The sequence below is a fragment of the Esox lucius genome, chromosome 19 (assembly GCF_011004845.1).
Source record: "Esox lucius isolate fEsoLuc1 chromosome 19, fEsoLuc1.pri, whole genome shotgun sequence".
Classification (NCBI taxonomy): Eukaryota; Metazoa; Chordata; class Actinopteri; order Esociformes; family Esocidae; genus Esox; species Esox lucius.
This window is the reverse complement of record NC_047587.1, coordinates 36,843,950-36,856,459: the sequence shown is the minus strand read 5'-3', so window position 1 is coordinate 36,856,459 and position 12,510 is coordinate 36,843,950. Positions and strand designations below refer to the sequence as shown.

Here is a 12,510-nt window from a genome sequence, read left to right as displayed (position 1 = left end):
TCTATTAAGGTATAAAATTATACTACATACCAAGCTAGACACCTTTACAAAAAAAGTTAAATGTTTTTTTCTTTTTTTTAAAGGAAAAATATATACACCCACTACGACCTACTTCGTGGCCACCGGCTCTCTGAAAAACCAAGAGGAGAACCTCGGGAATTTAAAAGTCTGTAGAACAAACCAACGGTAAAATGGGGGAGTGGGGCTTGGTTTATATTTTAATATAATCTATTTCATAAGTAAATACAAGTCAGGTGGCTTTATATAGAGTTATAGTGGGATAATATATAAATGTGAAAGATGCATGAGCAAAACCTTCACACATTTTTTCGGGTAAGGAATGTTTTACTATATTTCCCCCTCATTATTCTGTTGGTATTTTCTCATGTCAAAGTTGAACTCAGCACCGCTGTCATTTCTTTGTTGCTTGTAACATGCTAGGAAGTCCAACGCTAAAGTGATTTAATAGAATCGGTTTCAAGAAAGAAAAAAAACAACCATATCTGTAAGAGGTATGTATTCATTTGATTAATTACACAGAATCAACTTGTGTAGCTAGTAAGCTCATTGCAAGTTAGCTAGCAACTTAGCAAGTCATTCATCCATACTAATCCACGTTAGCGGGAGAGCTAACGTTCGCTAGCTTGGTTGCTAACACAACTAATGTTAGCTAGCTACCTTGCGAATATGGTTAGCTGGCTATTAATTCCTTTCTCATACCACAAATCATGTGGGTTATTTAACGTTGATTTGGATGAAAGTACTAGTTAACTGTAGACGAAGTAGAGGGATGCTAGCTATATGTGGTGTTGGTGCTTTGTTTACAAAGCAGTGCTGATTGTGCAGCTGGGCTATCTTTGGTACTAGTTTACCATAGCGCTTATAATTAATAGCTACTACTTACGTTAGTCTAGCACAATAGCTAGCTAAAGTGAACAAACGTTAACCTTTTTTTTCCTGATACACGGTTTCTTCCCCAACAAAGCCAGAACATTTACAGAAAATAATGTGCTTTATCCAAATCAGGATAAAAATGTATCCTCAACATTAATATTGATCTATCTAACAACTTAAATCCACCATAAAGATGGAAGAAAAGCTGTATGGATCACTGCCTGTCCCCTCGGAATATCTACAACAGTGGTGAGTCATCCCCGTCAAAAGGTGCCAGGGACACAGATTTTGAACCAAAGCTCCCCTGAATGGCCAATGCTATTAAACTGAAATCTCAGCATGTGTTGTCTTAATTGCATCAGATTAATTGATTTGAAACATGCAACCTATAATGCATTTACTTGAGTTAAAGAATGGTATTTTTTCTCTTGCAAGTCTGTGAGTATGGACTGTGCAATGGATACTATCAGACCAGGTATTCTGAACGTAGATCCACACGTAATATACACTGGTAGAGCATGGTGCTTGCAACGCTAGGATTGTTGGTTTGATTAAAATGTGCGACCAGTACGAAAAATATATGCTATCATATGAACTCACTACTATTACTACTACTATTACTACTACTACTACTTAGTCACACCAGATATGAGTGTCTGCTTCATGACTTTAAATTTAAACTGTATGCCTAATCTAGGAGACTTGCAAAATCTATTTGGTATACAAAACTTCTGTTACTCTATATAAAGGTGTACTTTTGCCACCCCAAAAATGTGCCTGCTGTATTTTTTCGTATCTTTCTTTTGAGTAGTCTGGGATTCTGTGTGTGTCCTAGAGGACATGGTGTGTTTGTTTTCACGACATGGTGTGTTTTTGTATTCAGTTATAGAATTAACACAGAGTGGCCTTTCTTCTTGTCCATGTACAGGATTCAGTCCACTCAACAGCTTCAAGCTTTGCAAGGGCAGTATCCGGGCATCAACCACCAATATAGCCCTCACCCACACTACGTTGAGGCACCAAGAGAGGAGAGGGTCATGGCACATGCCCAAATGGCTGTCAATCCTGAGTCCCTCGCTCAGGAAGAGCCCACCAACTTAGCTAAAGGTACCCCGGTTCTTTTTCCCCACGGTGACAATGGGGACATTATCCTCTGTATCTCTGACCCGATGGGTTTGTAGTAGGGCTGTCACAATATCAGATTTTCACTGCACGATTATCGTGGCCAAAATAATTCACGGTAACAATATTATCGAGCTGTCTATAGATATAGACAGTCAATGTATTCTTCTCTTGTTTGGCAAAAGAATTACACTGAAAATAGGAGTGTATGGAGGTGGAGAGAGTCTGTAACCATAAGTCTACAAATAAAAAAAAATAAAACTATACAAAAACAACAATTGCACTTAATGGATAGTGAAAAGGCAACCAGATGAACTGATAAACAAAAGATCCACAAGCCCTAACATTGAGAGGATTTTTTGGAAAAATACAACCCATTTTCACCTACTGAATAGGCTATGAAAATTATAACACTAGTGTTAGGTCCAGTGTATAGGTCCAGACTCATAGTTTAAACAAATGCATCGTTTGTCCATGAATAATCTATGGAAAAACCGAGAGGAGTTTTAGGAAAAATACAATGTCCTTTTTTCCATGTGAATCGGCTACTAAAACGGTGCGTCTTTGTGGATCTCTCCCGGGGGTTCTAGTGGGACTAACAAGATGATTTCAACGCCAGTGCATAGTTTCAGTCTCTTGTTTAAGCACGTGTGGTTTGTCTATAAGTGACATGAATAAGGTATTGAAAAACCGAGTGGGTTTTTTTGAAAAATACAGCTTTATTTTTGCCTAGTGAATACGATATTATCATATATGTATTATTAACATGATATCAATATTAAAACATTTTAATATCACAGTTCTCGTCCATACCGGTATATCGCGACACCCCTAGTTTGTAGTAGCTCTTTAGTGGGACAAGTATTCATTGATGCATTTCCCCACAATGCTACCGTAATTTCCTGTTTGTAAACCAAGGCTTATACACAGATTTTTAAAAGAATTTAAACGACAGTGGTTAATACATGAGTGCAGCTGATACACAAGTTGACATTTTTAAAAGTGTTTCCACCGGCCAACGTTTTCACAGATGATTACTTGACGACGTAGAGGTCTCAGAATCTCAGGTAGCAAATATGATACAACAGGCATTACAGGGTTTTCTAAAATGTATTTTATTCTTCAACAAATAAATCTTGGTAGCCCCTATGACAGATGTTTCATGTTAATGTACAATGTATGTACAAGTCATTATTCTCCAGGCAAATGCGGTTTAAATATGAGTGGGGTTAATACTCGGGTTTGTATACAAACAAAGCTATAAAATTAATGGTGCAGTTTATACACAGTGCGGGTTATAAACGGGGTATTACGGTATACATAAATGTCTTAGGGTGGTGTAAGCTGCTGCCTGCTGTGCACACTGCTCTTTTAGCAAAACATCTCTTTCCTCTTTCCCCTCTGTATCTAAAAAAGCCTAAAATGCCTGCAAACACATCTAATAATAATAAATAATGCCTCATCTACAAAAAAGTTTTGACTTGTTAAAGCTAGTGTGAAGATACCTCTCCTCTTGCAGCTCCAGCTAAAAAACGAGGGAGACCGGCACAACCAAAGGAACCCAAGCCACCAAAAATGCCGAAGCCTCCTAAGGAGCCCAAACCACCCAAACCGCCCAAGGAGCCCAAACCGCCCAAGGAGCCCAAAGCACCCAAGGCCAAACCAGGACCCAAGCCCAAGAAAGGGAAAGAAGGTCAAGAGGCGGACAGCACACAGGAGAAGATAGACGAGACCTTCAAGAAGGTCAAGAAGAAAAGGGACCGCTTCAAGGGCATGACAGAGGACGAGGTTATGAACAGAACTCTGACTGACATCCTTGACTACAACCTGGACTACGTCATTGTGAGTGTCTCTTTGTGCCAGACAATGGAACTAACTTAATTTGTCAAAAAGGCATTTTCTTTGCTGTGAAACACTTTTTGTTGAGTGCCTTAATGAACGCCCCCGATATCTTATGAACATTTAACTGTCTTTGTTTTCTAGATTGGAATAAACCCAGGTCTGGTGGCAGCCTATGTTGGACGATGGTTCCCTGGCCCAGGGAACCATTTCTGTAAGTTAATGTTATATTACAGTCTGGTGTTGGTTTCTGAACAGCAGTCAGCCCGTCCCTTACTTTAGCATCGTCCACAGTCTTCCTTGTCATTTTTTGTCAACTCTTTTATTACCTGAGCACCATTTATAGATCAACCAACCTTTTTTTAAATTCATGGCATCTTGATCGACACTGTTTACTTAAAACTCTAATGTTCCTCATACACGTACAAACAGCAGGATGCTGTTGCATGCTTAGGATGTAGACCGCATTCTGGTTTTCAACCTATTTTCAAAAGAATAATGGTGTGAAAAATGAACTAATCTTTACGCTCCTCAGGGAAGTGCCTCTTCTTGTCTGGATTCACAGACGAGCAGCTCAACCATTTGAGTGACACCAGCCTGCCAGCGAAATACAAGATTGGCTTTACAAACATGGTGGCCAGGACAACGCCTGGAAGCAAAGACCTCTCAACGTAAGCCTAGGAACTTCCTGGAAATGTGCTGGAAACGCTATCCACAGAGCTGTCTGTTTTCACATAGATATGGAATACAGTGGTGATTTGTATCTTGTTTCTTCGCAGCAAAGAGCTACGTGAGGGTGCCTTGATTCTTGTAGAGAAGCTGAAAAAGTACAAGCCCCTCATAGCAGTTTTTAATGGAAAATGTAAGTGATGTTGAAACCCTGCAGATAGCGGGTGAATTCCATTGGCAAGAAATTTTCATGGAAAATGAACAGTCCATATAAAGCATTTAAATTTTTTTTCAGGTATCTTTGAAATGTTCTGCAGAGAGTTGTTTGGGAAAAAGCCCAAGAAACTTGACTTTGGTCTGCAGCCACACAAGATACCGGACTGTGACGTGGTAAGTATGTGGACCAAGTACTCGGATAAAGCAAGTATTGTTACGGATATGATTATTTTGCCGGAAACTATTACGATACAGTTATTTGTCTGTGATCGTATAATTCCACACTCACTTTGCGTAATGCTGAGAGCCCAATTGGTTGATTCAGCTGTCAAAAAGACAGGGCGACTACTGAGCCTCTGAACCTGCTGTTACGAATGAATTCTCCTTTGCCCAGTGAAGTTCTCAGTTCTGCTCATTATTGGGGACACGCAATAGTTACACACAATAACTGTAAACATTACAATGAAATGAGTCCTATGTCGTGAATAAAAGGAACATGAATGACACCAATGTCATAATCTTTAAAAATTGTTCTATAAAACGTATTCAAGCAAGATTGCACTCATCGCTCTGACTGTGGTGCTTAACGTTAATTTCCCACTCCTCTGTAAATAGTGGGTTAAGTGAATAAATTGTCTTCTGGTTATCTGCGAATTGTTTGTAATTGTACTTTGTGATGATCTGTCAATCGACAAATACTTGAACCTGCGAAAATCTAAATTTGCAACAGCAGAGTATGTGAGGGGAGCCGTGTAGTAACATCGGAGCGGGCCATAAGGCTGTGTTGATGTGTCGCTCCAGTGCTACCCCACGTGGTCAGGGAATGCTTGGCCCTGCATGCATTTGTAGGATACTGGTTTCTGCTCTGCTTGGTGATTAAGCAAAAAAAGAAACTCAGGAATCAAACAGATGAAGGGGACTTGGAAGAGATTAGGAGGACCAGCAGCAGTTTTTTAATCATCTCATTTTGCTGTTAACTTAAGGCAGCCTATTATTTGGCTAATAATGCCTTATTCTACAAAACGGGAATATGATGTAAGCTCAGCCAATGATTCCATTAGTACCAATCACAGACATGTTTTCTGAATCACATTTTGAAATGACAAATGTAAAAGTAAATGTTAATTGCCCTTAAATGTTGTAGCATAGGCTAGGTATTAGAAGAAAAACTTTTGGCCCTCATAAGTGAAACGGTAAATGTTGGTTGTACTAATGACGAGTGAACTAGCTGACAGTCAAGCATTATTTATCATATTTTGTTAATACATAAAAGTCTATGAAAATATGTAATTTGCCATTTTTACCTAAGAACAATGTTTGAGTGTGTGCAGGAACATCTGACCACCATACACAGAAGATGGTGTAATTTCAATGGGACATGGCTGCTGATGGGCCAGTGCTCTAAGCACCGCGGCAGCGTAGCTGAGAATCTGGCCTAAAGGTTCTGTTTATCCACTGTCCAATGAAGCATATAAAGTGGGACAAAAAAAAGACCCATTATAACCTGTCCCCTTCAGGCGTTGTATCTGATGCCCTCGTCGAGCGCACGCTGTGCCCAGTTCCCCCGTGCTCAGGACAAAGTGCACTTCTACATTAAGCTTAGGGAATTGAGGGACCAGCTCCGGGGCGTGGCAAGATCGGACGAGATTCAGGAGCTGGAGTACACGTTTGACCTGGGACTGGCCAAGGGTAAGAGAACCTGCTGCTGACAATGTGACGTTTTAGGTGCAATGTGACTTTTCATTGTGAGGTAAAATGCCATTCCAGTCGTGCCCTTGTAGTCACCTGATAGAGCACTGACAAACAGGCCTGATGAATGGGAACGTTGTTTATTTATAATGTGTTTTGTTTCCACCCTCAGAGGACGCAAAGAGGATGGCAATCAAGGAGGAGGCGTACGACCCGGGCTACGAGGCGGCCTTTGGCGGAGCGTATGTGGAGGAGGGGCCTGGGCCGGAGGAGGGCCAGAGCAATGGGCACTGTAACTTCTCATCCACTGACAACACCAGTCAGCCCAATGAGACACCAGGTGTGGACCGTAGAACTATTTACAGCTCATATACACACGGCCATCTTGTGTCTTTGTGTCTCTCTGATCAACCGAAACAGGTGGGTTTCCTCCCAACAGTGATGCTTGTCACAGTGAACTTCTCTGGACACCCGTGAAAGAAGGTTTGGAAGAGACGATGCCGACATATCGTTAGAATAATTTCGGAAGATTTTAAACGGTCAGAACATTTTAAACGGTCACCATGTCTTCCATTTGAAGCTGACTGATTTTAGCCCTTCAGGGCAGCAGTTCACTCTCCCTCAATGACCTGCTACACACTCATCTAATTTAGAATTTGATAGACTGTTGTCGCTGTTTATAATTGTGAAATAACGTTTCACGATAGCGTCAGCTCACTTATTGATTGCAGGTGATTTTATTTTAGAGGTTTTTGAAACGGGGTTACCATGACAGTTGTTACCCTTTTTAATACCAAGCATTTTTCGGAACATAAATAAACCCCCTGAAACTTGACCCAGACATTTAAAATATACTTTGGCTGAACAGGGCAAGTGTTTTGAAATGCTTGTTTGTAATAATAATTTGATGGCCACCAATATAGGTTCACCCTTTATATTTGGTAATCGTTAGTCACACAGTTTTCCCTTCTCCACTAACATGCACTGATGACATGGATTGATAAATGTACTGCTACATTAAGGCTTCTGAGATATTAAGTTACAACAGGATGTGCATTTCAACAAACGCTTGCAGTCAATCAACCAATAGTACTGTGTGCCTGTGGCTCTTCGCCTGTGTTTGGTCCAGACGAACATTATGAATCAACTTGGGGTAAGACCGTCCTTTTAGGCCAAGGCCTCAGGTGTGGACTGTCTAGACAACCTCACCACGGGCTCTAGGTATGTAGCCTGCTCCCCACCGCGCTTTAAAGAAACTCATTTTCTCATTTCAGATGCTGCTGAAAAGGTGAATGCTTCCCAACCTACGGCTGTCGCTACCGCCGCAGAGGGAAAACTCCCAGATGGACAATGGATGGTGCAGTCTTTCGCAGATCAGATTCCAGACATTGGTGGCTCTAAGGAGCCCCAGGCATGGGCGGGGGATGTATAAGGAAGTTGAAAAGGGCTCCAAAGCTCTCTCTGGACGTGCATAGACCTCAATCCCATACCTCCTTCACTCCCTGCCCTCAACAAGAAGGTGAACCTCACTCTGAAGATGGAAATTCTAGCCTTTTCTTTGTATTGGCCATTTAGGCATATACACTTAACTACTTAATATAGATAGAAATATTGAAATTTAAAATTTTTAGAGAATTTGTGGAATATTAGTGTTTTTTATCCTTTTGTCATACCATGAGTATGTGTGTTCGGTTGCCTTCAGGGCAGTCTTTTAAATATGTGAAATCAGGGACTTGATTGTCTTTGGAGATGGTCACCTATTTAAGCGTGTTCTTTTTAATGTAATACTGTACTTTGCCACATTGGTGCGCAGTAGGTCATAGAGTATGCAGGCGTTTTGTCTGTGGCAATGTCTGCACTGTATTGGCCATAAATCAGTCTTTTACAAACAGGTGAACACTTCTCAAAACAAACCTGTGGCATAACATACAGTACAGTGATATTGTAGGTGATGCATTGTTAACTTTAGGATTAGCAAGTACTCTACATTTATCAATGATGTGCCTTGAGGAGAACAGGTACTAAGTAATATTCAAATAAATGACTTGCGTTTAAAATGCTACTCCACTGAAGGAAGGCTTTAGCAATGTCTTCACAAGCCTTTTATCATGGAGCTACAATACTCAACATGGGTGCTATTATTTTTGGTTTTATGACAGGTATTTTAGTATGTTTCTGAAAATGTATTTCATAAAATTATCCTCATTGGATTTTATATTTTACTGAATTGTTTTACTTTGCAGTCTGAAAAGTAATAGTATCAGCTAACTGCTTTGATGGTCTTGCTTTGTTAGAGAGAGTGTGTCAAATGAATTATTCCTTGGTTCTGTGTATACATGTAAAGATTCTCTTCTGTTTGCATGTCAAATGAGCAAACCCATGTTAGGGTCATGTTCAGGGAACAACTTAGGACGTTTTAAAATGATTTGCAATAGATGTAGATTTTTTTTTCTTATTGTACAAATCCAGGATGTCCCTCTCTGCTTCTTCTGTGCAGTGCCCAATAAATACAACCCTGTTGTTTTCTAACATTTACAATATACTCTTCTGAGCCAACTTACAGATGCCCGCTGTGAGAATGAAAGTGGCATAGTACACTATTGTAGATCTTGGAACAGTATGTCAAAATAATACTTGAGCTTAACAGCCTTATCACAAGCGTCATGTGCAACGCACCTACTGGGGTTAGGGTCAAGAAAGTTTAGAAGTAGCTGAAACAAGCTACCTCACTAAGTTTTTGTTTTATTTTTCAGTATTGACTGCTTTACTGTTTTGTTACAAATGTGGATTTAAATAAAAAGTACATTTGCCGTTTATTGTGTTGGTCAAACGTACACTTGTTCTACCCGTAGCAATATAGAGACTGTGGATTTTGCATGCATGTCATAGGCATAGAAGTCATCACTATGCGGTGCGGTGCTGAAAGAAACAAAATAGAGACATCTCTGTACATACTCATACATTTGCAACCAGTTTTTATCCAAACATCTATTTCTTAAGTTGCACTAGACCCAAATCAGAGCTCAATGTACATTTTTCACTGTCTCACCAATTTTGTTGCACATTTTGGAAAACCTTCACAATTTATTTATCTTTATTTAAATTATTAACATCACAAGATTGACACAACAAACAGCTTGTGAGAAATGTTCCACTACAAGAAGTATCCCGTGTGTGTTAATAACAAGAACAAAATGACAAAGGCAGCAAGGGGACTTTCAGATAGCTGGCATTTTCAGGAAAGTGAGATGCTCTAAAATTTGTAAATGTGATTCCTTATTCTAACATACATGTAGTGTTGCAGTCTCTTGAACAGAAATTTCCAGCACGTGATTTAGTAGATGCACTTATCAAGAGTAACTGCATTTTTATACTTTCTTGACTTAATACCCCCTGTGGGAATCAAACCCACAATATTGGCATATACCAAGCGACCTACAAGGAATGCCTTGACGACCCCTCGTCAGTGATTGTAATTGTCACTCACTTCATACTGGTCCCAGGCAATTGGTCCAATGGTGAGAGGCTTTAAGGGGATGGCCTGTGAAACAGAGCGGGACGTCCTTCTCAAACACATCGGAGTGCAAAAGCCGACCCTCCTCCGGTCACACAGGCTGAGACGGCAGTGCAGGAAGACGTCCTGGTAGTCCCCCCAGTACAGGAACAGCAGTGCTGAGAAGCGTGCTTTGAGGGACGAGCCGCTCTCCTCCACCGCCACCCGACGCCGGTCGCTGGCACACTTGCCCTGAATGAGATAGTATCGCATGAGGTCGTAGGGGCTGGGGGAGTGAGTTACGTAGCAATCATCCAGGACGGTCACGAAACGTTCCGTTTCGGTCTCATTCACGGACACGCCAACGTACAGCGGAGAACCAAGAGGCACAACGACCCTCTGACCAACGGGGAAAGTGTTGGTGTAGTTGGAGTCACGGTACAGAGACATGGATGCGATGGCCGTGGAGCCCACGCCCACCAGACCAGCACCCTCCGTGGACAGGTGAGGTCTGAGCGCCACGTCCAGGCTGGTCTCTGCAACCATAGGGTAGACACAGGAGAAGGGGATCCTAACTGGGCGTGGCAGAAAGGCGCCACGGGCCAACGGGTAGAGAAATAAATAGTTGGAGAAGATGGCGTGGGTCCCGTTTGTCTGGAAAGGTAGCACATTGAGACGGACAGAGATATCATTTAGACTGCAAGATTTACGTGTTTTAAACTACAGTTACTGGCTAAAAATGAATATGAGCTGTTTGTGAACACTACAAGTTGACCTCACCTTCAGTGTGTTTCCACAGCTGCCCTCCTTGCGCTCCACTTGGCACCACACCACTCCATTTACCTCACCGTGGGCGGAGCAGGTAGGGTCAGCCAGGTGAACAGATGAAGCATCCAGACCGACGGTCAGCAGCTGAGACGTGACGACAACCACCCGGAAGAGGCTGCGTTCGCATACTAACTCTATCATTGAGATGGTTGTTGGCTCTGTGACAGGATCTGTTTTAAGGGCAGGAGTTGTTTTTTGGGGTGTGGCAGGGGAAGGGACTGGGCTACTTGTTGTAGTGCCGGGTTTTTGGGCTGTTGTCGTGTCAGTTAAGGGAGTCATTGTGTTGGATTCAGGTGGGGTCATAACAGTGTCTTCATCAAGGCTTTTTGTTGTTCCAGGTTCTGGTGTTGTAGTTGCACTTGTAGGTTTTGCGTATGTCGTCGTGTCTGGTGCTCGGGTTGTTCTGGTTCGAATCGTCGGTGGAATCGTTGAGGGGACAGTTGGCACAAGTGCGCAGTATGCAGATGGAGAGACATTGGGAACCACAAACTTGTAGATGAAGAAATTTCCAGGACAGGCTTTGACGTGGATGTCATTGGAGTTGTAATGACAACAGCTCCTTCCACTGACCCCGCAGATTTTGGATGGTACCACACCTTCTTCTGGACGGGGATGTCGGCCATTGAGCCACAGCGGGTAGAATGTTCCGCACATGTATTCCTCCACGCAATCTTCAGGCATCTTGGCACTAAGGCCTCCCAAAAGCAGACGATGCCAGCCTTCCCATTTGACATTGCAGTCGTTGACAGACACATCAGGGTACCGAGTGTAGGATACGGATCGCTTGGGGTTGTTTAGAATGGTGTAGTGGTCGCAGGGGTCGACACACATCTGGGTGCCACTTACGATGAGGCAGTCTTGGCCGAACGGACAGTTTTTCAAACCGCATTTGAAGATCGAGGTCCAAGGGATAAGGTTTGTAGAGTTACCATCACCCGAGACTTGTCCAGTGATGAAGTGGATCAGCGTGAGAAATAATAGAGCACCTGGTGTCGTCATTTTGCACTGTGTCCTTCAGATCAGACCAAACAGCTCAGTGTACTCAGGGGAAACACTGCATTTATACACAGGTAGAAGATGAGGGAAGTTTATATGACACAACAGTGTCATATAACAATTCTCTAATGTGGGCTGGAGTTACTAATTTATGAAAACATCCTCTGTTCCCTGAGTCAACATGGATTGGGTGGGAATGGAATTGAAAAGACAAGCTAATTGCATTTAAAGGGGACATTCACCCATTTTTGTGGAATTCCTTTTTTCTTAACACTGTGCACAAACTGTATATCTCGAACTGTATATCTCACAATATGCATCATGGCAATGTTTCTGCATTTATCTTAAATGCTCCAAAACACTCCAAACCCAATAATATTTCATCACAATATTTTTCTAAACTTCTCTGAACTGAAGCTTTTGTTTTTCTACTGCCATTAATCCCTGTAAAAAAAATTGGGCAACAAAACAAAATATTTGAGAATTAACTATTTAACTAATTAAGAATATAGACAAAAGATGAACTTCCCCTTAAACACTCACTGCATGAATTTAATAAATGTGTAACTTTTTTCTCCGGGTCCAACCCTACGTCCACACTTCTGTACTGGGTTGGGTTAGATACCATTCAATGTGCAATCTGTTCAAACTAATTTTTCACTCTTTCACAAGCATAACTGTCAGACAATATCTCCTTTACACCAGACCTTTACTCCAGAATGTTTCTGGTATGATTGTTGGCTGACTGCTTGACTTTCTCTGCC

General features: G+C 41.7%; 2 protein-coding genes across 3 annotated transcripts; one reads left to right on the top strand and one right to left on the bottom strand.

Annotated features, from left to right (window-relative positions):
- Positions 1 to 399: 399 nt before the first annotated feature.
- Positions 400 to 9,245, top strand: tdg.1 (thymine DNA glycosylase, tandem duplicate 1). Of its 2 annotated transcripts, XM_010868957.3 has the most exons (11): positions 400 to 512; positions 1,088 to 1,143; positions 1,823 to 2,001; positions 3,536 to 3,858; positions 4,000 to 4,069; positions 4,391 to 4,526; positions 4,635 to 4,717; positions 4,820 to 4,914; positions 6,258 to 6,429; positions 6,602 to 6,769; positions 7,704 to 9,245. In XM_010868957.3, the coding sequence occupies exons 2-11, from the start codon at positions 1,088 to 1,090 to the stop codon at positions 7,859 to 7,861; spliced, it is 1,440 nt and encodes a 479-aa protein (XP_010867259.1). In that variant the 5' UTR covers positions 400 to 512; the 3' UTR covers positions 7,862 to 9,245. The 2 variants fall into 2 exon arrangements, with proteins under 2 accessions (XP_010867259.1, XP_010867260.1); XM_010868958.3 differs by lacking the exon at positions 1,088 to 1,143.
- A 348-nt stretch (positions 9,246 to 9,593) lies between these two features.
- On the bottom strand, positions 9,594 to 11,846 carry LOC109616939 (pancreatic secretory granule membrane major glycoprotein GP2-like). The gene is made up of 2 exons (XM_020056774.2): positions 10,703 to 11,846; positions 9,594 to 10,576 (listed from the first exon to the last, which is right to left on the bottom strand). Exons 1-2 carry the CDS (start codon positions 11,747 to 11,749, stop codon positions 9,893 to 9,895), a joined length of 1,731 nt encoding a protein of 576 aa, XP_019912333.2. The 5' UTR covers positions 11,750 to 11,846; the 3' UTR covers positions 9,594 to 9,892.
- Positions 11,847 to 12,510: the final 664 nt, after the last annotated feature.

Bases quoted from the DNA above. Each gene is read 5' to 3' on its own strand.
- tdg.1 (XM_010868957.3), top strand. From the start codon at position 1,088: ATGGAAGAAAAGCTGTATGGATCACTGCCTGTCCCCTCGGAATATCTA. The intron at 2,002-3,535 runs GTACCCCGGTTC...CTCCTCTTGCAG, and splicing joins GCCCACCAACTTAGCTAAAG to CTCCAGCTAAAAAACGAGGG. The intron at 4,915-6,257 runs GTAAGTATGTGG...TGTCCCCTTCAG, and splicing joins AGATACCGGACTGTGACGTG to GCGTTGTATCTGATGCCCTC.
- LOC109616939 (XM_020056774.2), bottom strand. From the start codon at position 11,749: ATGACGACACCAGGTGCTCTATTATTTCTCACGCTGATCCACTTCATC. The intron at 10,577-10,702 runs GTGAGGTCAACT...CTACCTTTCCAG, and splicing joins GCTGTGGAAACACACTGAAG to ACAAACGGGACCCACGCCAT.